This window comes from Micrasema longulum, unplaced genomic scaffold (genome assembly GCF_059751315.1).
Source record: "Micrasema longulum isolate JH-2025_06_02 unplaced genomic scaffold, ASM5975131v1 h1tg001048l, whole genome shotgun sequence".
Classification (NCBI taxonomy): domain Eukaryota; kingdom Metazoa; phylum Arthropoda; class Insecta; order Trichoptera; family Brachycentridae; genus Micrasema; species Micrasema longulum.
In genome coordinates, this window is record NW_028278236.1 from 628,754 (window position 1) to 656,586 (window position 27,833).

General features: G+C 32.6%; 1 protein-coding gene across 1 annotated transcript; it reads right to left on the reverse strand.

Moving 5' to 3' along the window:
- Window positions 1-2,629: 2,629 nt before the first annotated feature.
- Window positions 2,630-27,142, reverse strand: LOC148277348 (transmembrane channel-like protein). Its single transcript, XM_088232992.1, has 11 exons — window positions 26,962-27,142; window positions 21,232-21,370; window positions 15,328-15,432; window positions 14,550-14,738; window positions 11,541-11,779; window positions 8,812-9,003; window positions 6,202-6,450; window positions 5,057-6,128; window positions 4,381-4,977; window positions 4,098-4,299; window positions 2,630-3,743 (listed from the first exon to the last, which is right to left on the reverse strand). The coding sequence occupies exons 1-11, from the start codon at window positions 27,000-27,002 to the stop codon at window positions 2,761-2,763; spliced, it is 4,008 nt and encodes a 1,335-aa protein (XP_088089118.1). The 5' UTR covers window positions 27,003-27,142; the 3' UTR covers window positions 2,630-2,760.
- Window positions 27,143-27,833: the final 691 nt, after the last annotated feature.

The following is a 27,833-nucleotide window of genomic DNA, read 5'->3' on the forward strand; positions in this document are numbered from 1 at the left end:
TTTTCAGGAAAAATAAAAAGTGATAAGTCATCATTTGCACTGAATTTTTATTTACTTAATTATTCAATTAAAAAATCATTCAATTAGAAAATCATAGAAAATCATCGAAAATCACCTAAAGTGATGTGGAAAAAAGTTAAACATGTTAGTTCGTTTAGTGAATTAAATTTTAGTGTTAAATTTTTAAGAATTGTAAAGAATACACATTATTGAATTGTTTATCAAACTCATGTTGTTTGATTTTTTCATAAAAATAAAATAATTTTTAAACCGTGTTTTTTAAGTGTTAGTATGGAACTGATAAAAAATATTGTAAAATCTATTTTTTATTTGAATATGTACGTTTTTTAATACTGTTTTTATTATTTTTAGATCAAATAAGTCAATAATAAATACACTAGTAGGTACCAACTTATATATTTTTATTATTTTGCACTGCATATAAAAATGTCTGCCTTAAAACATATTGTACCTTGTTGGGTAGACAATCTAGAGGAATCTGTTAGCACCAAAATATAGTAGATTATATCGTCACTTTTACACACTTTTGTGGGCTAGATTAAAAAGATATATGATTATTTGTAAGGGGAATATTATTTTTAATTTTTTTTTCATGATAAACATCTCCATGCTGTTTAATTTAAGTCCTTTTTTATCATTTGAATGTCATATTTTAATTCTTGTGTTCATATTGAAATTGTGATTTGAATTTATGAGATGATTGGTAAATAGCCCTTCTTCTTCCTAACAAGATAACCGGCAAGCCCCGTAAAATAAACAAAGCAATCTCTCTTCCTCAAAGATACAACTCGAGATATCGCTTTATATAAATGCGCTTTAGATAATTATGGCGCTTCATAGAGAAACCACTCAAACTCCAGTTGACAATAATTCGCAGTTTTGCGCCTTAATTCTTTGGTGTTCATCATAAAATCCTTTAATCCTTTATGACGCTTTTTTTATTGATTTAAGCCTGGCAAACCTAGTAAAATATGTTTTTTTTTTGTAATATGTATCTTTACGAGTATATGTAAGTATAATAAACACATTTTTTTTGTATCGTTACCATTTGTGTTTTAAAAAAAATGCTTATCATATTTTTATCACGTTCGTCCGAAGACGTCAGATAAACCTGGGTGCTATTTTTACCAACAGGGGTTAACTTAATGTAGGAATTCGATTGGCGGAAATCTATTTAATATTAGTTAATATTATTTTAGCATTTCCGAAAATACAGCAAAATAAAAACGAATGACGTTCGTAAACATTAAAAAAACAAACTTCTTTTATATAAAAAAATATCCTCCTTACAATTTTTTAGTATTTTTATTCTCGTGAACGATGAATAAAATATTTATGCTCATAACTTTTTTCGACTAAACAAATTGAAGATTTTAAGAGCTATATATGTGCTCAGGCCAAAACTCATCATTTCCCAAAAAACCGCACATAAATTGGTCTAGTAGTTATTCAGTCTATCGAGAACACACATACGAACATTCCCTCTATATACTCGTATATAGAAGAAGATGAGGGCCGCACGCCCTTCGCCACGTCACTCGCCTTTCTCTGCCTCCGACAGCATTTCAGTTTACAACTAAGCTTCTCTATTTTATTTGTGATCCCATTGCATTTTTCATACGTTAATAAATTGAATTGTAAATAATTTTAAATCTTTAATTTTTTCCTTGAGGTAAAACCATATAATAAATTAAAGTAGTTTAACTTTAACAAGATTTATAATACAGCATTTCGTGTTATTATTTTAACATTTTCAATATACTGGAACCGGCACATAAGACCAAACCACCCATACTACCATGCAAGTGGCGGCCTCCTTGGTGTAGTGGTCAAGACGCTTGACTCGCAAACGGAAGGTTCCGGGTTCCATTCCCGGTGAGAGTACAAAAATTAAATGTGATTTTTCTCAAGCCTGGGTGTTCTGTGCTGTAATTCACCACTGTAATTGGACCTTCTGGCCTGTTGTGGTGCAAAAAAATGTAAAAAGTTCATGTGAAATTGATTCAAGAATTCGGGTTCAATTTCAGACATGGTTGACATGAAACATTTTTTTGAAAATGTGTTTTTACACTTCAATATTTCATTGTAGGGACTAGAACCTGAAGCGTAAGACTCATCATCTTATCTTCACGTAAGAAAAAATGATTAATCCGATTGGTTTGCCAATGCAGTGCCTTATCCACCGTAAGGTGGGAATAGGGGAATGGTAATAATTATTGTCTTCAGTAACTTTTGGTTTGCGTGAATAAAAATTAATAAAAACAAAGGTGTATCAGTCTTGATAATGTATTTATTTTAGTATAAATCAGTTGAATAAGTACCATAGTAAAAACATTAAGATGTAGAATTTGGTTTAATATCGTAATATAAATGTTTATTCATATATATTACATGTTAGGTACAAGTATATTTAATACATCTCAAAGTCATCTTATAAAGCTTAGTAGGATTTAATGAAAAAAAAATGATGAAAAAGAATTAATAATTGTTAATTATAAAGTGCATTTTTTATTTTGTTTGTAATCATAAAATTTATTTTGCAGAAATAAGTACAGTAATAAATACAAAGTATGAGTACTAACACGCTGATCACTTCAAATATGCATGATTTCAGTTTCATCAATGTTATGATTACAAATAACAATATATAGGTAATGTGTATATATTAAATTCCATTTAATATCGAATAAATAGTCAATTATGATTTTGTTTTGATTACCTCAATAGGTTGAAAACGTATTATTTTGGTTTATCTTCAGTTTTTCTTTCTTCTGCGCGTAAATCTTTTGCAGCATTGAGCAAGGATCGAACTAAATCAGTTTTATATTTTGTTTTTCTTTCATTTGCATTTGTGCTCCTCTTTGGTTCCATAATTGCATTTTTTTCCGTATTTCTATTCTCATCACTTTTATCGCCAATGCCGCTATCGTAGCTTTTATTTTGATATTCGTGACCTGAGTAATGTGCAGCCTGTGATTTATTCTTTACAAGTCTTTCTTTATCGGAATTGTTTTTAGATTCGTCTCTTTTCTTCGCACTTTTGCCTTTTTTTTCTAATACGTCATCATCACTTTCTGTTTTACTTATCATAATAACTGGAATAACAGTCGATATTGATTCATCTTGTTTTTGAATAGGTATAGATGATATATTTTCTCCGATGAAATCCAATTCAAAGTTTTCTTTAATTTTTATATCATCACCTTTTTGAAGATCTAAGTTTTGTTTGTTAAATGATTTGATTTCATCTTCGTTTAAATCTGTGCAATGTGGAGCATAACCACCTTCATAATTTTCCGGAATGTTTATGCAAAACTCTTTGATGGTACTAACATACTGCTTACTATCATTTCGGTGTTGATGGTTTGTTTTGATACCATCTTCTTCCTTTATGCGTTTTCCGGGCTTGTGCAATCTCTTGTCTGTTGGAGTTTTGTTATTATCTTCATTATGTTCCTGATTGGCCGTCGATTTTGGTTTGTGAAAAGGTTTTTTCTTTGGCTTATTCTTTTCAGCTGTGTGTGCGGGCTCAAATTTTGTTGCGTTGTGTTTTTTCTTGTGGGAAAACATAATATCTTTAGAAGTTAACACGTCTTCTGGTAGAGACTCGTGAAATTCTGTGTCTGTTTCATCGTCAGCTGGGGGAATGGCCAAGCAGCTCTCATCGTCAGATGTACCGGAAGATTTTCTCAATGCCAATTTAACTATTTTGGCAAGTGAATCTGTAAAATAATGGTATTTATTTTTCTAAAGATTAACGTAAAATACTTAATAGTTAACAAGAAATTTAAGAGAAGAGAGAACTTTTCATTTAATTTTTGTTAGAAAAAAGGTAGATAAAATTACATTTTAAAAATAAATATTTAATGATCAGTTATAAGTTATAAAATGTTTTTTGTCATATTTTTCAGAATAGTAAAAATGAGTTATATTTGATTAAATTATTCTTTAAAAATTTTAAGTTTCTAAATAAACTTTAAAAAAACAAAGAATTCGATTTTTAGCAGAAACATTTATAATTTTTTGGAACCATTTTTGATTCTACTGACTGAATAAAGCTGTATTAAAACACAAACCTTTTTTCCCATTAAGCGATTTGTCATTTTTTGCGGATGGTAAATCACCATTTTCTTCTTCATTGTTCGGAATGACTGGTAATATTTTTTTCCATTTAGCGAATGGCGTGTTTTCCAAACTATTCGGACCTGCTCTACTTCGTTTATCAGCAATTTGAAACATTTTTCTTCGTTCCTCTGTTCGTTCTCTCCGTAATTGAATCTTTAAAATAAATAAATAAAATACATTTAAAAAGAGGTTTTTATAGTAAATGTGTTATTATTTAAAAATATGTATCCTGACCTTAAGATCGTTGTTTGCTTCACGTAGTGCTCCAGTCAACGACAGCAAATAGTAAATAATCAAAATTAACAAAACCAATAATGGAATGACTATTCCTGGAGACGCCATGTAATCCAAAGCTTTGTGGAATTTTTTTGATAGCAAGTTATGCAAGCTCTGAGTAAACAGGTGAGATATTCTTTGGTAGTTAGAAAACGGGCCACAGTGCCAAGAGGGTTCAACCCAGACTATTGCGTACCCAACAGGAAGCACGCAGAGAAAAAGCATCGTTAGAAGAAGTGCTAGGTAGAAGTTATTACTCCTTGAAGCCCGGAATACCACCTCATGTGGAACATTACACGTCATCACGGCCCAAGATCTTAAGTACATCAATATAACTAGTTTTATCAAGTTAAGTACCACAAGACCCGGAGAGAAAAACATTCCCATCCACACCATTCCTTGATTGTTGACGAGATGCAGGATATTTTCGGCTATTTTAAAGTCACCGTACTGGGGAAATGTTTTTTCTAGATCCCAGCACCAGCATTTATTTACATAACGAACAAATACTGCGCGGAAAAAATCTACAAAAAGCGTCGCCAAAATGCTGAGAACCTGTAAAAAATAATAAATTAATAAATCAATTGAATTTCCTTTTTAAGTGTATTTTTAAAATTAAAACGGGATATCTTACCAGATCCATCATAGTCAATTTGACAAGTTCTTGGCCAAACATTGTTTCCCAACAAAGTGTACGTAACAGTTTTCTAGTAGTAATATTTAAATCTGAAGACGATGCTTTTTCAAAATGGTATTGTTGCTCAATCAGTGCGCTAAATGTAGGCAACATTTCATCGTTGTTTGATGGTGTAAAAGATAAATGAGAAGATTTTGTATAATCGGACGCTGAGACAGTTTTACAAGTTCTTTTAAAGCATGGCTTATTGGTATTTTCTGGTACATCACTGTTTGCTAAATATGAATCAGTTTTATTTGATTTTAATTCAAATTGGGTAGTGGATTCTGTATTTGTTTGAAGCATAAGGTATTCACCGCTCTTATTGGTAGCCATTTTCGCGGAATACGTTTTCTGAGTGGTGGATAAATTGTTTTTATCAACATATATTTCCGGCATACCAGAATCGTCTCTTAAAAATGTCTCGTCATAATTAGGGTCGATTTCCCCAATATAATTAAAATATTCAGTATCATTCAGGTCGTTGTAATTATTTTCGTATGTCATATAATCAATTGTAGAAGTTATTAAAGGTACATCTGTAGTAGACTCCTTCGTGTAATCTGATATGGTGCTATCTGAAATATTTTCATAATCCTTAAACAGCGAAACGTTGTAGGTATTTTTAGTGATCAAATCCGGGCTGTTATTTAAGTTGTCAAAAGGGGTCAGCGTAGATAATTTGTCATAGGGCAGAGTAGAAGAAAGTGACGTCAGATTAGCAAACATAAGCGTCATTATTGTGTTGGTGATATTTTTCACTGTTATTTTAGTAGTACACGGGACTTCAACATCAATACAGTGAGTAACATTTTCAGAGTCATATATTTCAGTAACATCCCATTCAGTTGTATCACTCCCCGAAGTGGAAAAGTATGTTGGTAATGTAGTAAGAACAAAAACATCTTGTAGAGGAGCCACCGTCGTTACATTCGGCTTAAGTTTCTTCAAGTCTTCAGTCATATCGGTGATTTTATCGAAAAGGGCGAATATAAGTGAATATAAGTTCAACAAATTAAGCAACATGATTCTGAAAAACAAGTTAAAGGTTTAGTAAAGATTCATCGTATCACAATCCATAAATGTGAACATTTGAAACGAACCTGGCCAATTGGACCCTCAATTGCCGTCTGGGGTGATAACTTTCCAGGAGTCCGAGTAACTCAAAAAATATGGGGAATATGAATGAGATGAGAGACATAACAATGGTAATTTCATTCTGTCTCCATATATTGCTGTCCGCTTCTGGACTACGAGATCTCCCCACTACTTCAACTACAGCGTACGCGGACACACCGAGCAGAAACACAATACAAATATTCACCAACACTCGTTTAAATATCACTTTCCATCTGAAAAATATGTTCGGTGAATATTAATATTAAGAAAACCCTAAAAAATGTATCAAACAAAAATAAATATTGGCAGGTAGGGAATGGTTTAACTGCGGAGTCACCGAAGTGAATAACTCATATATTGCAATATAGATGTATGCGTAAGGGACTGAATAAAGTTGAAGGGCGAGGGAGCTAATCCACCCTAATGTTGATCAATGTACGTTTTTCGTTTCAAATATATAGCATCCAAGTTAGACAGAAATATTGTTTAACTAAATTTATTAAATCGATTATTTAACTCATTTTCAATAAGATCTCCAGCTACTCGAGTTGATTTTGGAATTCGGGATCTTAGATATAAGACAATTAGATATTTTTAGAATGTTTGTGAAAACAAATTATTCTGCTAAATCATAAAAAGGACTCTGCAACACTACAACAAGGCAAAATGATGACCCGAATGCCACTAAATAAATCCGTAACAAAAATATTTCTGGGTTTAGGTTGAGAAAAATCAGAAAATTTACTAAACCTATTCTTAAATAGAATAGTTAAGTATTCTACGACTAAAATAAATGAGGGAATCAGGTAATCGATGCGTCTTGATACTGCTTTAAATCATGCTTCGGTTTATTTCAAATAAAAATATCTGCCTTAATACAGGTTAAACCTAGTTAGGCAGACTACACATAATACGGAAAAATCTTAAAACATATAGCAAATAAATAAATTGTAATTTTTAATCATAAACTGTGATTATTATTTTTAAATAATTGTGGTTTTATTTCATGTTCCTCTGAAAAAAAGTCAAGTTCTTTGTCTTAACACAGTAAATATGGTAAATCAACACATAGAGTAAATTAGCATATGACGTTTTTGACGGAAACATAAATTTGGTTATGTAAATATATTTTTTTTGCTAATTATATTTTGACATCATACACATACGTAACGTTTTAACTTCTAGTGAGCAAGATGGACTGTTTTGTAAAAACTCGACATTCTATTACTAAAAAATTACATGTTACAACTAAGCCCGAAGTAAATCTTAATTATAATTTACGTATAATTTATAATTTTCTTTAATGTTCCATTAGCACCCAATGAACCGTAATTAGGGGTAGTTTTAGAAAATACGTATAGTTTGAAAAAACGATAAGATTTTGATATTTTTAAAGCCGGTTTTTGGCGTGTTTTTGTGAGTTTATTTCAAGTAATCGATGCGTTTTGATACTGGCTTTATATTTAAAAAAACTTTAATCCCCGTGTGGGTCGAATATCGTATTTTGAAAAAAAACTGACCGTAATTGTAAAAGCTGTTTGAGTGAAATATTTAGCAAAATCAATAAAAAAACTGCTTTAAATCATGTTTAGTAATAATAATACCAATAATTATAATGAATATTAGAAGAATTGATTAGAAAATTAACTGCTGTGATTGCGTTCTGTAACCCAGTAATCGATTTCATTGCTATCACGACAGCATCAGACTGGTATGGTTAAAAAATATACACTTTTTTCATCATCGTCAAACCTTCATCCGCACACAAGGCATTTTAAATAAAATGCGGCGTATCTCGATCATGAACAGATGGAAAAGAAGATTTACCGTAGTTGATATTATTCATGACAATGAATGTAAATTTAAGTCAAAAGTTATCAATTAATTTTAATATTGTAGACATCTACTACATTTCTTATTCTTTAGATTTAATTCATTTAACAAAATTTAAATGATTGTTTCCCGTAAAAACATTTTTTTTGGTGTGTGCATGAGGGTCCTACACTCAAATTTAAAGAAGTTACCAATGTATTTCGTACATATTGTTTGTTTACCTAATGAAATAAACAAGTAAATTTATTACAGTAAGGTAAGGTGATCAGTCTAACGCTTTAGGTGCCAGTCCAACGACGATGAAATACTTCACTGTATATCAAATAAAACCCCCACAAAAAAAAAGTTTCATAGTGACCTTCCCAGGAATCGAACTAGGGAATTTGGGACCTCAAGTATTTTCAGGATTTTTACCCGAGAGCAGAAAACACTCACACGAGTCCAGGATTTCGATTATTTTAGACACACAGAACTGTATTCTTAATCCGGACACAGACAAATACGTTACACTATGTTTTTACATTAAAGCTGTGAATAACATGAACAGTATTTTTTTAATGTATTACATATGATAAAACAAAATGCCTAATTACAATGGTGAAGCAAAATTACAAAATGAGATTAAATTATCTTCGTCAAAATTATTCAATATTAAATTCCTTATTAAAAGTGCCATAATTTAATATGTATGATTTTTATTAAGAAACTTCACTGGTCTGTATATTTCCGTAAAATAAATAAATATTAAAACTAAGACTCACTTTCCAAGGTCTCTTTTTTTTTCGGCTTCTTCTAAAAGCGCTTCTTTGAATCCTAAGACAATGGAAGCTGTTTTGTTATGAGCAGTTTCAGAGTTTCCAATCATATAATCCCATCCAGTGAACAATTTCCAGGAAAAAATACACTCGTCTTCCTTTTCCGATAATTTAGACATTCTGGAATTTTCCGCCATTCTAGAAATTTAAAACAAATATTCGTAGACCCGTACGACAAACAATGTATTTGTAAAATAAATTAAGCGACAAGATATTTTTTAAACAATAATATTTCAAGTATGAAGAGATGTTTGTAGATAGGCTGGATTTAAATTATTATTACTTAAAATACGTCCTTTCAGAAATTTGTGCCTTGAAATAGATTGCAACTGAGAGGAAAAACATTTTTGAGTAGAGAATATGAAAGTCTAGGCATTTACAGGGCTTATTTATTCTGGCTGTTTTTAGTGGCTACTTTACACACTGTGTAACATTAACCATTCTGGCTGTTTTCAAATATCTTGGACTGTTCGATCGATTGAATTTTGTGGAGTAAAAGAGCTGAAACCTCTTTTGATCTGAATGAGATTCATCTGGCTTAATTATTTCAACAACTTTTTAAAATGATTTTCATTTCAATCTTGATAACTTCCTACGGAGAGAAATCCAGATTTCGTTTGGAAATACTCAAAATGTTGTTAACTAGTGTCCTTCAGTTTCGCCATGTCACTTTGCCTTGCGTGCAGATCTCACTTTCTCATCTTCCATTTACACATCTTGTGCACGTGCGTCGATTATTCCGTCTCGACATGTCCATTTTATTTTATTTTATTTTTGCACTACAACAGGCCAAGAGGCCCAATTTCAGTGGTGAATTACATCACAGAACGCCCAGGCTTGAGAAAAATCGCATAAAATTTTTGTGTTCTCACCGGTAATCGAACCCGGAACCCTCCGCATGTGAGTCAAGTGTCTTGACCACTACACCTCGGAGGCCGCCTATTTTCTTGATTTTGTCGACAATGCTTCGCTCTGCTTTACATAATGCTCGACATTTGTGCACCCATCGTTCGTATTTTTACCACATATTCGCCTAAGTTATCGCATTTCGACAGAATTCATACAACTTCCATCCTTGTTTTCCAATAATACCAAACTTTGCTTCCACATATAAAGGTCGTTGCCAGGATTCCATTTTAAATAGCTAATTTCGCCTCCTGCATTTTTTAATTATCAAAATAATGCTGATACACGTGGGTTTAAATACAGTGATAGCTCGATCTTATTTTGTTTTTTTTTTAAAAGGAATCATCATCATCATCGCTATTCCCTTTCCGCACCTAATGGTTCATAAGGCACGGCATTGGTACCAATCACAGCGTATATTGATCATGTTTGTTACATGAAGGTAAGATTTTACATTTTTTTACATTTACATTTTTTTTTTGCACCACAACAGGCCTGGATGCCTAATTACAGTGGTGAATTACATCACAGAGCACCCAGGCTTGAGAAAAATCACATTTTAGTTTTTGTGTTCTCACCGGAAATCGAACCCGGAACCTTCCGTGCGTGAGTCAAGCGTCTTGACCACTACACCACGGAGGCCGCCAAGATGATCAGTCTTACGCTTCAAGTACCAGTCCAGGGACTATGAAATCTTATAGTGTGGAAACACCCTTTTAAATAAATATTTCGTATCTACCATGTCAGGAATCGAACCCGAAGGGGTCTCCCCTTGCATGGCAGGCTAATGCGCTTACCATTACACCACAAGACCGACGGAATAACCCGCTAATGTTCTATTTAAGAAGCTTGTCAGCAAGCGGGCAAGAGAGGATATGGAGGGAAGTTATGAAAACAGTTAAATATGAATACATCCAGACCAACTCCGCGACGCCAGTTTCACAGTTGGCGGTCCAACCAACTGCGCCACGGCGCCATTCTATGCATAAAGGTTTATAAGTAATACTCTTCAAGTGTTAGTTCAGTTCTGGGATATGTCAGGAATCGAACCCGGAACATCATGCATGGTTGCGAAACTCGCAAACCACTGCACCACAAAGGAGACAAAAAATATTTTTATAAAATTAAAAAGTGGCATGTTTATTAACATATTACAACGCGGATGGAAAACAAGGCATCTACGGGGCTTATGACTCATCTCTAGCTTGCTTGAATGACCATTTTTTATGTTTGAACATCCATATTTTCCTTAATTCTCTCAACTGACGGTTTTTATGAAGTTATAGAGCTAAAATATTTATTGATGTGAGTGAGATTCATCTGAATGAATTATTTCACCTGCTTACTAGGCAACGCCTGAAAATATTTTTTTACTTTTTCTTGCACCAGTTTGCTTAATAATTGTTTTTAGTTAGTCCGAATTTTAATGAACAAGGACTAGATTACACCCTTATATAGTTATGAGGATTAACATATGACAACAGAGGTGAAGAATAATTAACACAGTTGGGTATATGCCTAGACTTCCATTTTCCCTTTGCTAAAATGTACTTTATCTCTTTTGTAATAAGTTAATTATAATAACACCCTAAGAAGTTAAATCCTGTCTTTGTCTTATAAAATTTGGAAAAACTCAAATTATTGTTAATACACATTTGATAAGTATTTTTTTGGATGGCTGGAAGATATTGCTTTTAGCAGTACGCTCGCCAAAGTGCGCATATTTTTGAGCTTGAAGTTTTAAATAAATAAATAAATAATTTACTAACTTCCTTAATGTAGCCACAAAGCTGTAAATATAAACTGCAATACCGGTAGTCAAATACGCTAAGGGAAGGTGGTATCCGCCCTTTTTTTCCGGCTTCCTGATGTTATAGTACCCGTAAAATATCGGAGAGTACTTGAGGACTCCTTCAAACTCCCACAACGTGCGTAGATTTGTGGAGTTCTTCCTTTCTTCCGGTAACATTTCTTTTCGTTCTCCAGCGTCTTTTTCAACAGAAAGAATCTTTGGGAAAAAAAAATTGCCGTGATCAGAAAAACAAAAATAGTTTGCACACATATAAAAGGATCGTCTGTGTCCAGGCGGATAAATAATACAGTTCTGTTTGCAAAATAGAACCAAAACCCCGGACGAGTGTTTTTGGCTCCACAACTGCTCCCAAGTAAAAATCCTAAAATTAAAAAGAGTGAAAAAAAACAAAACTAAACTCTAATAAAAAAAACAGAATTTTGGAAAAAAATTGATCGGAACCAGCATGAACACGATCACAATACTAGAGAAAAGAACAAAATTAGACTTCCATTTAGGAAAAAGGCAAAGTCACAAAATTCAATTTTATTTAAAGCAATTAAAAAGTATTACGAAATGGAAAAAAATATTTATGAAGAAAAAAACATATCAAAATTTAAAATAATGGTCAAGACATATGTGATAAACAATTTATAAATTAAATATATTTTCAATGTTATTATTAGAACACACATAACAATATGTATGATATGTGTGCCCTACTTTAAGATTTAAATAAAAAAAAAAAAAAAATAATAATTCTGCCTCAATGCGTAGCAGTTGGTGCATTCGCCTACCGTTCCGAGGTCCTCATATTTCATTATTCCCGGTATAGCACTTCAAGCGAACGACTGATTGCCTTACCTCCATGCAACAGTCGATTTAAATACGATGCATTTGGTTTACAGTGCAGTGCCCTATGCACCACTGAAGGTGAAGAGTGCAATGATGATGATGACTTAAGGATTCGATGGGACACATAACGTAGGTTTCTTCCTTACAGCTCGAGCTATGTTACTGAGCTGTCTGCGTATTTATTATGTGTGAATGTACAACGATGAAACTATATAAACATGTCAATCAAGGTGAATAGATTAAAAATAACGTATGAAGGAAAACTGTGAAGGATTTTAAAAACCTTTGATATTATGGGTTTTTTTTACATTTAAATAAGCCGGTTAATAATTGAGACTAATACAGTTAGAAAAAAATTTAGAAATTTTGCGCTCATTGATTCACTCTTACTCGTTAAAATAAACTTTCTTAAGTCAATGCATTATTACAAAGTTCAGACTGTACTAGAATATTCAAAATCATTGTCTCGATCGTTTTAGAATGTTGTAGGTGATATTTTTTTTATTTTATATTTTTTAAAGGAAAATAAATATTTGCGGTCTTATGATTTACCCAAATATTTCAATTTGAGGGCCATTTTCTACGAGTTGTAAATAACTCACTATTAGAAAATGGGAATCGAGTTGGGGTAGAGTGCGATTCGAACCACAGACCTTTGGTCTGTGAGTCCGAGACACTAGCTACAGGACCACAACTCGATACAATTGTTCCGATATTCTCGTACTGTGTCCTTTTTTATTATACCTTTTTGTTAAGTTTTAGTTTTTTGCCTACAATGACATCAGTAGCCATGCTTCATGTACCATTTCAGGGATAGTAGAAGATTGCAGAGTAAAATCTTAAAATAAATATTTCACGTCATCCCTCTAATCGGAATCGAACCCGGGACCTTTGGCATGGCAGGCGAATGAGCCAACCACTACATTATGAGGCTGACTTATCCCCACTCGATTTCTCCTTTCAGGATATTTAGTCGATAGTAATCATCGAGTCAAAAACACTCGTCTACGGTTCTGGTTTTATTTCATATACTAAACTGTATTCTTCATCCGCTTGGATACAGAAGGAAATAATGAAAAAACATATTAATAAGATAATTAAAATATATGAAAATTTCATCAGTATAATTTCACAATAAACAATAATTGTGAATGACGCAGTTAGTAGAAGACTTGTGCCCATAGATTTACTGATACTTTTCAGAATAAACGTTCTAAAGTAAGTGCATGTTTATTTTCATAGAAAAAATAATTACAAATTACAGATTACACTCGTATTTAGATTCAACAAAATAATTCTACATAGCATTAGAAAAAAATACAAATGTTTCTCCTTCAAATGTTATTTGAACCGTGAAATCACTCATTTTCTAAGCGTATTTCAATAAAGTACACACTATTTCCATATCTATTTAATATATAAAACTATTTGGGCCCACAAAAGAAAACGCCAATGGCCAAATATACGTATATTACTATTTTTTTATAATTCGCATAATATTCGTGGAGCTCTTTTTAAAAAAATACTATTTTAATTACTTATACGTAGTTTGTATTTAATATACGACCGTTGATTGAACTTTGTTTGGAATTGGGCCGCATGGAGCATACAAACGTTACGAATTCCTTACTAAAAACCGCAAAATTCATTTAGCACAAACATGTCAATAGAGTTTCCCCCAAATGTGCGCTACGTGGAATGTCAACTATTTTGCTTAATGAAAGATGCCATTGAAATTAATTTTGTGTTGTTCAACGAAAAACAAGACATTTTCATGTTTGTTTGATTTGAATAGCTTTAGAAAATGTAATTTGAATATTTGTCTGCCTCGTGGTCAAATAGGCGTGCGACTCCACTGCTGAGAGTAGTCATCTAGTTGAAAACACTCGCCCTCGTCACATTTCACACACATCAATGTATTCTTCATTTCTCCGGATACAGCACTAGTACAATATCAATAAATGAAATATACAATCTTCATTTTTCTCTTATTTGTTTGCTTTGTTTTCTGTAATACTACTTTTCTCCCTTTTAACATTTGTAAATATTGCATTGTTCGTTTCTGACTAATGCGAGATAGCGATGGTCATGATAAATGAAACAAATATAAATAAATAAATAAATAACTTACCTCAGGAACAACAACAAAGACAATAAGAACTACAGAAATGACAAAATTGACCCAGAATAGCCAACGAAGAAAAGTGAAATACGAAGCCACTACTGATCCAAAATGAGACTCAATTTCCTTAATTCTCAGTTCCCAAGGAATAATCCAATTGGAGAAGTTAGCGGCTTCCCGTTTCATATGTTGGAATCTCTGCAAAAATATGTATACCAATCAGTTGACTCACACAAAATAACAAATAAAACTTTAAGTCAAGTAATCTCTTCGTAATTCTTTAAAGCATCAATATAATCAGATAATTCAAATGTAAACGATGAAGTTTCTGAGTAAGGTAATTTAATAATTTTAATCTAAAAAAGTTTGATTTTTTTGCCAAAATACAACCAGTACGTGAAAATAATTCTCATTTCAAATGATTGAAGATTCGGCATGAATTTATCACAAGAAAAATAAATAAAAATCATAATTATTCATATTCTATTCATCATAAATTTGAAATAAATGCAAGTTTCATATCCTACAATTATGCGCGTTAATCAAAACATACTGACAAATTACACGTGTCCCGAAAACCGGGAAATTTTCCGGATGCTTGAAGTTTGTTAATAATTGGATTAAAACAGTATGAAATTTCACTGTAATCCCTCATACTGAGTATGGGTGAATTTTCTCTCTTTATATTATGCAGCGTGTTCCAAAATGTTTTTATTTGAAAAATAGTGTTTTTGTAATTAGTGCACGTATAAAAAACGAAAGACTAATTAAAGAAAATTCATCTTACCCTGGCTAGTAAAATATTGCATCGTGCTAATATATCTCTGGTACATTTGTTTTGAGCAAGTCTTTCTTGAAGTGCTCCTTCGTGTTTTTTAATATATGATTTAGCCTAAAAAAATATGAATAAATTTTAAATTTTTATTTTTAAAGGTCATAGAAATTTTAATTAACAAGGAATAAATCCACGAAACATATACATATTTTAAAAAAGATCATGATAATTTACCTATCCGCATCTAGCAGTGCAGATGGCATTCTAATATCAACGTATCTAGATCATTTTTATTACATGAAAGGTATGTGCCGGTTCAAAAATATAAAAATATTCCAGGGTAGAACCACCTTCAAAATCAATATTTCACGTCCACGCTTCCAGGAATCGAACCTAGAACCTCAAGAATGGTAGGCAAAGGTACCAACTACTACACGACGCGGTGGACTTATCTTCACTCGATTTTTTTCTCAGAATACCTGAGAGTAGTCATCGAGTCAAAACGCCCGTTCAGGGTTCTGGCTCTTTTTCACAATCAGAACTTTATTTTTTATCTGTCCAGACACAAAATAAATACTTCATTACTAAGAACCAATAACTGTTTCGTATTCAAACGTATTCATTGAAATAAAAAACTAATCAATCAGTCAGTTACTTTAATTTCGTAAAAAAACTGGAAACAGTTCCTATAATATTTTGAAAACTTTTTTTTGCTAACAATACTTGCCATACTAAAAAAAAACATTTTGTAAATAATCTGAACCTTAATGGATAAGCCACGGGAGTCACAGTCAGGAAACACAAATGAGATCATTTCAATCTATGAAGATCTTTGAATGTAAAAGAATAATTAATTGGATAATAATAGTACATATTAAAAAAATTAAAGTGGTCGATGAATAGATAAATTTAGGGCACATAGTCAAACTTGGTAAAGATAACTAGACAGCGAAGTTGCTTAGAAAAATATGGCTTAGTTGGCTGAGCTGCTTTCGGCAAGCTAAAATATGTTTTTGAAAATAAACAAGTCCCTGCATAATAAAATAAATTAAAACGACTTTATTTTTAACCACTAATTTTTATTTTTTCTAGCAACCGGTTTTAAGTTATACAAGCTTCCTTATCAAGATAAACTTACCAATGAATTCTATCCTATTTTATTTTATCCATGTTTACTAAATACTACATGTGGAGCTAATAAATCAAGTCTTGTAAAGATGAGAAGCGTAATGTGAGATGGATGCAATCTTTAAAACTTGACTGGATTGGACTTTAGGAAATATATTTTATTTGGTTGTTTATAATTTTTTTCTTACTATGAATCGCTTTTCTGATTTTTAAGATTTCCAAGTTATGTAATTCTTTTATTCATTATGAAGAACTTTAAATTCAGTGTGTTTATTGAAATTATAATTATTGTGTCGGAAGCTAATTTTTCATGTTTGAAATTGTATTTATCTATTTTTTATAGACTATTTACAATTTAGGAGATATTATTCGGAAATTTGAATCTCATTAGAACCTTGTTGGAATTTACATTCATACTTTTTCGGAAAATTATTCCAGTAATTTAATATTTTATATTTGAAATTCATCTTTATTTTAGAAGGTCCGACGCACTCCGATTTTGATTTCGTTTACGTTTTTAACTTAGAATCATTCCGGGTTGCACATCTTATTTATTTAAGATTTTTAAAAGGAACTTTCAATTTTGACCTTTAATTTTGATTTTTCCCGCCATTTCGACTCGCTAAAATGCCGGGCCCTATTTACGTGATTTGTTTGGAAAATTATTTTGCGACTTTTTTGGGTTTTTCGTGTAGAATCGGGTAAAGAACTCGAATCCACGATCATTATTGATTTCCGCGGCAAAATCAGACCGGGGGGGCGTCGGCCGTCCCTTGCGAAGTTACAGCTGATCGGGGGGCTGAGAGCGCAAAATTTCTATTTCGATCGGTTTAAAACGGAGAGGGCGAAGGCTAGCGCCCTCGAAACCCGATCGAGCTGCGGTCTTCACCAGTGATCTTCTTTTTTAATTACCTACAATTTGGCATTAAACATGCACATAGTTTTGACATTTAAGTTTTAATATATTTTTTAGAACGGTCTAAGTAAGGACACCTTAATCTAATACCGCCGCTTTGAACGGCCGTATCAAATTCCGCTTAAAAGGTATCTACTTGAAATTTATGTTATACGGTCGGGCCTTGCAAGTTCTATTTGAGAAAGTAAAATCATTTTTTATTTACCTCAGTTTGCACGAATTAGTTCCTTAATTTTTCTATTTTTTCTGCAGGTAAAAACTCATCAACTCTAGCCTCCTGGGCCAACGTGATAATAAAGGAATATTTTTTCCATGTGATAAGTTGGATAAGAGCTGGAAATTGTTGATAGACTAGAAACATTTTCATATTTTTTGATACTTATTCCATTTTTTTCCTATGAAGTACTGTGTGACAAAAAATAAAAAAAACTACACATTTTGGTAACCGACTGTGACACGGTACAACTTATTACATAAAACCTGTGCAATTTTGCCCAAATAAATATTTAACTTTCTCTCTACTCTGCGTTTTATTTCTACAATAGTCAAATCGTCATTGAACCTGAAAATCGCGGAGCGCCTACGTCCTGCAGTCCTAGGAAATCCACGTCTAAGAGCTTTGTCGAAGGTACCTCTTATTTACACGCACTGCGTAAGCAAGACTCTGGACGGGGTTTATTCTACGAAGTACGCAACGAGGTCCTGCGCCGCAGGCCTCCGAGCAGAAGCAGGGTGAGGCGCTCGACTTTACAAAAGGGACGGCGGCGTCTGCGCAGCGCTCCCTGACCGCGGCCCACTCTTGACGACACTAGTACCCCCCCACCCCGGGGCGGGGGAAGCGAGGCCGTAGTCAGGTTCACGGTCCCTATATTCAGCACGAGCAAATTGTCCGTCACGGGTTCGGATTTACAGCCCGGATCCAGGAACTGGCTGCATAGTCGGATCGGCGAAATTTTCGTTAGCTCAGTGGCCGTCGCGCGTGTCGGCAACAATTAAATTCAGATGGTTTGCAAATTCGGAAAAAATATTTTTGTTAAAACACCTTAAATGTTCTTTTACTCTAATACTAAAGTCTCCTTTTGTTTTTCCAATGTAGATTGAATCGCAATAATTACAATTTAATTGGTATGTGCCAGATTTATTATATTTACCGACTTTGTCTTTGTGATTTTTTAACAATGTTCCTTTATTATTAGTTGTGTAAAAAGCAGGTTTAATGTTTGATGGTAGGAAACTAGGTAATTGTTTAGAAAAATTGTAACTTATAAAATTAATCCGCCTCCATTGTTTTCGTGAGTAAGCTTTGTTTGTTGTGGGAGTAGAATATAGAATTATAAGTTTTTGTTTTTGATTTCCTATTTTTATAATGAAGTTTTCATAATATCCATTCATTATTTAAGTACCTTGATAAAGAAGCCCGTATATCTTTGAACCCGGTCGTTAGAAAAAATAAGGGCTTAAAAGAAGCTGTTTTTATTTATTATATTAAAATGAATAACCACAAAGAAAGTGCTTCAAATATAAAATTTGTAAGTCCCTGTAGGATCACAAGTCTATAAATCGTGTATTTTGTTGGTGACGACATACTGACTAGAAACCATGTCTGTAACATAGAAAAGTAGCCAACAACTAAAAAGCACGCAACGATCCATGGAAACACATATGCCCGATGTATGTCTAAGAAATAGAATAAGAAATTAAGAAATAAGGCGCCAAATCGGTGTCGTGGATATCATGGATCGTGCAGCAAAATTTAAATAGCAGTGGGCAGGACACTTTGCGAGGCAAAATGATGGCAGGTGGACACCCAGAACATAAGAGAGTACTTCAGGCCACATGAACTGAAGTACTCTCTATGATAGAGAAAATCCAAAAGAAGTTTCTGATATACCTCTACATGAGAAATTGCGGGTTATCCTTGGATCTACCCGACCGAGATTCTCCAGAGTATGCTTAGCTACAGCAGTTTAGATAATAGACGGAATGTGTATTTAAACACAATTTTTTATCGATTGTTGCGCAGTATGGTCGATATTCCTGAGATTATGATAAGCAATGGTTTGTATGTTCCTGATAATTACCCAAGACGGCGTCAGAATAGATTGCTTCATATTCCGGTATACAGGACCAACCTGTCGATAGTTATGCCTGTTGGAAGGGCTACCGCTATGCTGAACCACATCGCTTTGGATGTTAATCTGTTCCATGAAGCACAGGATTCTCCCACTACTTTGATACGAGTGTCTTTCTGAAGGTTTTGTCTTTTTATAAAATGTACGTCTTGAATTTTAGCTTGTAATGTTTATGCTATTTTGAATAAATGAATTGAAATAATAAATTGGAGACCATGGGCAAACAAAATAAATGTTGAAAGGCCACAGAAAAGATGGGTCAATGATATCGCCTCTGTTGCCGGTAAAACGTGGATGATGAAAGCGGGTGATAGGAAGAAATGGAGACGTTTGGAAGAGGTAGTGGAGAGGATAAGGCTAAAGACGAAGAAGATTAAAATATCATATCTAGAACTACTGATGTTTTTTGTTATTTTTAACTCTCTCTTCCCATTTTCGAACAATTTACACATTGTCTCTTTTACAGCATTTATTTTTTTTCCAAGGATATTATAAGTCATATCGTCATACGACGTTTTTTGAAAATTCATAGTTTATGATCTGTAATTTACTTTGCCATTTTATACTGTCTAACGTTCACCATTTTGCTTGTGATTGAACAACCGTATTAGGTTACTCAATTTTAGGAACTTCAATAAATATAAATTCTATGTATTTATTGTAAATATAAATTAAAAAATAAATTTCACAAAAATAAAATAACGTATCTATAAAATAATAGAAAAATACAAAAAAAAGTTACAAAATAAACATAATCATCATCATCATTCCCTTTCAGCCCTGCGGGAAATTGCATAAAATAAATGTTTTCTTGAGTGCGGTAAAAATTGGAGCATTAAGTTGTAAGGCAAAGTTTCCTGAAAATGTACAGTAAAATTATAAAAAACATTTTGGTAAAAACTAATGACTTTGAATGACGTCACTGGTTCATTTAAATCAACCAATGATGAGAGAGTTATGGAAGATTTCCGGTTTGCTTGCCGTGAATGGACATTATATGAACATACATAAACATCTGGACATCACGCTTAATATTACTATATATACATCTATGCAATGTGTCGCAAAGTCTCTTAAAAACAACTACATAAAAAAAAGTTATTTCATTTTTCATTAGCAGGAAAAATAAACATTTAATCAAAAATATTATGTTGATGTGCCATTTATTTTGTGTTTTTTTAAAACTATTGCTATGTTTCTGATCCTTTATAATATTTGTGATGATATACTTATTACTCAACTCATGTGTCTGTGTCAATTAATTGCTCTTCCTAACTCAACATAAGACTTATAGTCCCATGGAGTTGGGACATATGTTTCAAATAATGTTTAGTAAATAACCAATAAATATATATAAATAGACAAAAAAAAAAGTTTTTTGTTAAAATTTATCGACTTCAGAAGATATTTTGTTCATCACATTATACTAAAATGTGTTTTTATGTTGTTGTATGGATCGATTATTTTATAATTGATTACAATGTCCTCATATCGATTTAATTTTATTTCAACGTGAAATTGGCTTTCGGTGTTTTATTTACACATGAAATAGTATATTACGATAACTTCTGCATTTTTTACTTCAAAATAGCAAAAAGTGGACTCCCATGTTTTATCCTCTTAAGTACAGATATGTAAAGTGAATTTTATTGAAAATTAAATAGATGCGTGGTGAGAAAAGAGAAAAACTATTTCAGATACTGAAAAATTAGAATTAAATAGTTAAAATAGTTATTTTACCTGACTAACGAGACGAAGTTTTCTTCTCATGCTCCAAGGATGTTGCTTAACTGACCCTAAGACCTCCTTGTGTAGTCTTATGTTCTCATAGATCTGTTCTTGGGTAACATCCTGACCATCTTCGATGGATATTGCGGTCCTGTTAAATATTATCTCAAGTTCTATATGTATTTGTAAAAATCTTCTATTTTTTATTCAGCCAAAATAGAAATACCAAACACAAACACATACCAAGGCATAAAAAATACAAGACTCCATAAAATGTGAATAAAAATATTTTTTATATGTAAAAAATCATAAATCTTGTTTTATAGCAAAAAATTCGCAAGTAAACATGTACGTATGTATTTTATAAATAGCTTATTTATTAAAATTAAGTTGTAAATCGCAATAAGTTAATACGTTGAAACTCAAGCATGACGGATATATATTGAAATAATATATTAAACCTATAGGGTACTGCATTAGAACAGTACACGGAGTGTTCCTCGATCAAGTGTTACAGAAAGGTAAGGTGATCAGCATCTTGCATCAGGTGTCAGTACACACAGACAGTACAATATTGCAGTGTAAAACCACAAATATTTTATTTTGACCTTCCTAGGAATTGAACCCAGGACCTCAAACATGGGGGGGAACACTTCAACAACTGCACTACGAGGCGGACTTTTCTCCACTCGATTTTCATTTTCAGGATTTTTACCTGATAGTAGCCATCGAGTCGAAAATATTTGTCGCGGATTCTGGTTCTATTTCATGCTCAGAACTGTATTTTTCAACCATCTGGACACAGGTAAAATATTATACAAACATATAAAGTATGAAAAAAGACTTGCTAGCGGTCGGCCATGTTCGTGATACAAGCAGTAATGAATCAAATTATTGTACCAAGTCTTCCGCTATTTACTTATTTTCTATCTTCTAACACAGTAACATAATCATCATTCCCTTTCTGCAATTAATGGTGCATAGGGCACTGCATTGGTGTAAAAATCGCAGAGTACCTTGATCATTTTTGTCACATGAAGGTATGATGATCAGACTAACGCTTTAGGACTATAAAATATTATAGAATAAAAACATTTTTTAAATAAACGTTTCGTGTCAACCATGTCAGGAATCGAACGTAAAATTTCTTGCGTGGTAAGCAAACGCGCTGACCACTACACCATAAGACAGACAAATATAAATAATATATGTAGTTTTAGCATATGTATTTTTGTATCTAGTGAAGCAGCTAGGAGTATTTCTTTGCAATTCTACACGTCAAACGCGTATTTATTATTTATTTTTTTTGCCCACAAACGCCGTATTTTGGCCCTGAAACTAAAAACGGATACTCATTTTCTCTTTTATGTTACTGTGGTATGAAAACATTCAAACAGTGATTGATTTCAATTCAACTCCTTCTCGGCATTTAAAATTACGCATTCGTAGATAATCCACATTTGTGGAAAGGTTCTAGTCTTGAAGAATCATTATTGATTTGATGCGCCCACAAAAAACTTCATGGATTACAATTTATTACATAAAAATTACATACACAACTATATTACAATAGAGATGGAGAACAATTTCGAGAACGGAATTTGGAACAATATATATTTATTTTTCCTTCTCAAAAATGTTCTCCATAAATGTAAAATTACCGTATTTCAATGCTATAAATCGAATTGCCGATTTGTAATAGATTTCTCGCTTGACAGCAGTTGACTTAGTTGACAGTAGTTAAAATGATCTAACCTTAGTGACTGTACCTTCTCTGAGACAGGTTACGTGCCATTAGGTAGAGAAGATATTCAAAAACTAAAATGACATTTGACAACTAAATACAGCATTAATTTGTGAAGAGCCTCAAATGAACACCAACAAGCTTGTCAGGCCGTATGTAGGTGTATTATCATATTATGGCCTGCGGCTAGGGTTGCCAAAATGAACCAACCGAAAATTCGGCAGGTCATAAAAATGTCTACCCAATATCAAATATGTGTTTATTAAAACAAATGATTTGTTATTTATTAGTGAAAAACAAAACCAGGGCCTAAATATTTTACCTTTAAATAATTATAATTTTCAAATATATTTTAAATTAGTTCACATATCTATTTCTGTTTTTAAAAGCTGATTACGACCTTTTGGTATATATTTATTTGCAATATTATAAATACGCTTAATTGTGGCTTTTGAGACGGAGTTTTTTGATACATGTAATTGTTTTTTTTTCCCACATTCATTTTCACATTAACAAACATGTATATTCAACGTCTACTCCATTTGTTTCGCTTACCACAACTTCACGAAATCCTAGCACCGATCAGTAATTTTCATACAGCAATCGATTCCGGAAGATTTTATCTGCATTTCGGGACTATTCATCTAGCATATTTCCAGAAGAGTTGGTAACCCTACCTGCGGTCTGCTGCCCGCTTAGAATGTACACGTACCATACTCAAATACATATATGCACATCTGCAGATTGATTATGCCCCTACCACCCTTAAAGCAAAGGGTGTCCTAATGAAAGCTTGTGTCACTATATCGCAATCACCGCGCTGAGGTTTTGCATTCAATTAACTTAATTTAAATGAAGAAACATAATATGTTATGTGGCTGGTTTTTGTTTGTTTATAAAAAAAGGGATAGTTTCGTTTTTAAGATTGATCCAAATATTTCAATTTTGGGGTCATTTTCAATGAGTAAATAACTTTATAATAGAAAATGAGAATCAAGTTGGAGTAGAGTGGGGTTCGAACCTTGGACCACTGATCCGTGATTAGTTAGAATGAATTCAATTATTGAATTATCATCTTGTCGGTATTGACACAAAATGCTATATAAAGACGTAAACTCAATAATAAAATGTTAACTAAAAAACAATTGAGGCAAAAAATACTCGTACTCTATGTTGTCCATAAAATGATTTATTAGGAGCAAATATTTTAAACTTAAACATTTTAATTATTGTGTGTAGATTCATAAATTATTCAACTATCAACAGTTGTGCCATTATATTTTATCTTGTTGAAAAATGGTACCACTTGTTGTTTCTAATTTCGGGAATAAATCAATGGTGACGTAACCTTGGTTGCGATGTTTCGAATGAGCATAATAAAATTAGTCCGACAATTTTACGAGAAAAGGTATATTATGACGGGCGATGAAACTAATTAGAAGGCAGATTCAGGTCATATGAAAGTGGGTGCAGATTATTGGATTAGATTTCATTAAGCTAATGGTTTCGTACGAATGAGTAGAGGAAGCGCCGAATTTTTCCTCGAATTATAAACTAGTGAATAGATTAGCGGACAAAGGTAACGTGAGATAAGGAAAGTAATAAACTTGATTAAAAAATATAAAAATGACAGCGAAATAAGGGATTTTAATGTTTCTCACATGGGTGCGGCAAGAAACGGAATTCCACTGCCATTTCGGCTTCGAGGCTGTATCCACAACTGCGGAAGCTATGGACGGTTGAATGATAATTTATCGTTTCATGATAAGCGCTACAAAATTTTGTCTTTCGGGAAAACAGAAGACACGCCAGACGCAGTAAACATGCGAATTTGCAATAAATTTTACTAGACACTTAAACAAGGCATTAAAAATAATTAGATAAATGTAAAACAAAAACCCTACGTAATTATTGTGCATGGGCAGAAAACAAATCTTTCAAACTTGCGTTTAACTATGCGTCGCTCGAAGCACTTTGCCTTAGCACGTCGAAACGTAATATATTTACAGTCAACTTAAATATTTAAATGTGTTCTTGAAGGAAGGTTTTCAAATAAAATAATATTTTGTGCCTACTAACGCAAACTGTATTTTGAAATTTACTTGTTTCACCGACTGGCACTAAGATATGACCATAAGCTCATTAAACATATAACGGAGTGTACATGTGTACATATTACATATCAGGAGCGTGCCGTCTGGTTTTCGATTAGGGAAGCAGTCGCTTGGTACTAGGTACAAACATAGGTGTAATTTGTGCGTATTAAAAAAGACATTTGAATTAAGTGCTTTAAAATAAACTGAAAAGCAATTTTATGCCATAATTTCAGCACAAAAGAGTTCTATTTTATAGTTTAATATTATGATGCCTTCCCGTCAATAGATTTATATGTTAAATTTGTTATGTCACAATACATGGAAAATAAACCAGGATGTGTTTGTTAGAATTGGTTCCACAGATACTAAAGATTTCTATTTGCCATGCGTGGACTTGCGAAATTCTGTACTGAGGGTCCGCCTTGAAGGAACTACACTTATTGCAGTTCCATTTTCTAGAATCAGATAGAGCGCGGTGTATTTTATACCAGTCCGCGTATAACTGCGCAGTCGGATGGTTGTTTGTGGGGTTGTCACAATTTTTTAGAAGTTATCGATGAATGACCACCCAACCTATCTCAGATCGCTACAATTAAAACAACTAACCAATGGAAAAATATTTTTCGTAGTAATTGAAAACGTATAGCTGATTTTATTAAATAAAAAAAATAAATATATATTCATTGTTTAGAGGTCAACATTTTGAGGGAAGCTATGATTCCATTCGGTATGTGGACGGACCGTGCGTGGTATTTACTTACATATTCATATATACATAATATAATAATTTTAAAATTCGAATTGATTATTTTTACTATCAAGATTCTGCACCTAGCATGTGCAAAATTTTCACATCGCAAAACCCTTTTTTATCTCTTAACGTAAAAACACACTGTATCGTGCCGCAGTAACAAACGCAACCTTTGTTACTGCGGCACAATTTTTTATTTTCTTTTACTTAGGAAACACAGTACAGTTACAAAGTTTAATATTTTACACAATTAGACTTAATTCTAACGGACCAGTGAAGTTTCCATATTATAAGCAATTATATGTAAGGTAATTATGAAAGTATAAAAAAGAGAAGGAAAAAGAAACACATAAATGAAAGTTGTTTAAATAGAATAACAAAAAGATTAGCCGCCCGTGCAATATGATAATTTTACACATGCTAAAGATCTTGATATCGCTCGTCAAGATAACACATAAAAAACGCATAAATATTTTTGTTGTTGTTAAAAGGCAAAAACATTGATTCAGCTAAAGTTAGCAAAAAATGTGAAAATATTAAATACAACTAAAACTAATTTTTGGTATTAACATGCATTTGATTGAAATAAATTTAAGCATTTGATGTTTGTCTCACTTTGTTGGCATCTATTTTAAATAACGCATATAATATCATCCCCGTTCAAGCAAAAGTCACTAACCCTAAAAATGACAGTTTTGAGTTAAATATGCCATTCGAAGCGTAAAGATAAGCATAAAAATAATTAGATTTCCTTAATCTTTAAACTTTGATATTGCGAATTTAAAAAATGATGTTTTTGGGTTAGTGACTTTTGTCTGAACGGCGACAGAACTATATATCTAAAAACTAAAATTCGAATAATTCACAAGAAAAAGCCCATCTTAGTTGAGACATACTAGAGGAGACTGTAGATCTGATTTAAGAATTTATTAGGAAACGTATTAGTTTTGTGTAAATTTTTTACATGTATATAAATTAACACATTTGTATAATAAAAACAAAAAACAAAATTATTGGCATGTGATATAAATGTAAAATATTGATAACAGATAGTTATTTATTAGGATGTACTTTAAATACAGTGACTACAAAAAACAAAGTAATAAAAAGTTATGAAGTAAGTATGCATATAAAATATTTGTCTTCCTTACTCTCCAGAGCTGGTCGTATACACTGATGAACGGCGCCGCATTGTCGAAGGCGTCACGACGTCGGGGCTGAACGGCGAGGAAGAACGGCGTCCGCGTCTACCGCGCCGTGACCGCCTCGTACTCTCGCGCCTTTGGATGATGGCTGTAACAGACGCCGAATAATCTTCATCCTCTGACGGTTCGTCGTCTGAAAATCGGAGGTGATATTTCTAATTTACTAACAGACATTCGCCAATTGTTAATTCATGTTTTTTTTTTAAATTTCAACACCTATTGGAACACTAAAAATTATAAAGTGGGTGCTGTAGTAATTGTAACTTTAAATGCAATTGTCAAAAATAAGTTTACCTAAGAATTTATCTTTACTATAAACATACCCTTTGTTAGAGTTTTCTTTTTTTGAATAGGCGCATTACATTTAGTTATATTTCATAATTGCATTTAGGGTGTCCAATTATTGTGGCTTGTCCAATTACTATAGCACCCACCTTAACCCCATGTGTGTTCTAATGCGATCGTAGTATATGTACTACATTGAATAAAGCATTCGCACATGGTTTTGTTCATAACCCTTCTTTGTATTTTCTTCCGAGCCTGTATTTAAGTAAATACCTATATATTTTTTTAACGAATAAGAAGTATCTTAACTATTGAAAATAAATAGAAAATAAGTAGTTTCGCATAAAAAATAAATATTTTTGAAATTTTCTGTAAGACGCTCCTAGATCAGGGATCGATCATTTTTGAACTTCATTGTTAAGTGACCTTTTTTTTATTGAATCAGTGTTTTTGCCTGAGCAGGTGTATTTGAAAATTGACAATTATTAACCCTTTTACTCATCTTAACAAGATTACTTTATTAAATGCTAATG

Bases quoted from the DNA above. Each gene is read 5' to 3' on its own strand.
- LOC148277348 (XM_088232992.1), bottom strand. From the start codon at position 27,002: ATGCGGCGCCGTTCATCAGTGTATACGACCAGCTCTGGAGA. The intron at 11,780-14,549 runs GTAAGTTATTTA...TTTTTCCCAAAG, and splicing joins TCTTTGTTGTTGTTCCTGAG to ATTCTTTCTGTTGAAAAAGA. The intron at 4,300-4,380 runs GTCAGGATACAT...TTTATTTTAAAG, and splicing joins AAGCAAACAACGATCTTAAG to ATTCAATTACGGAGAGAACG.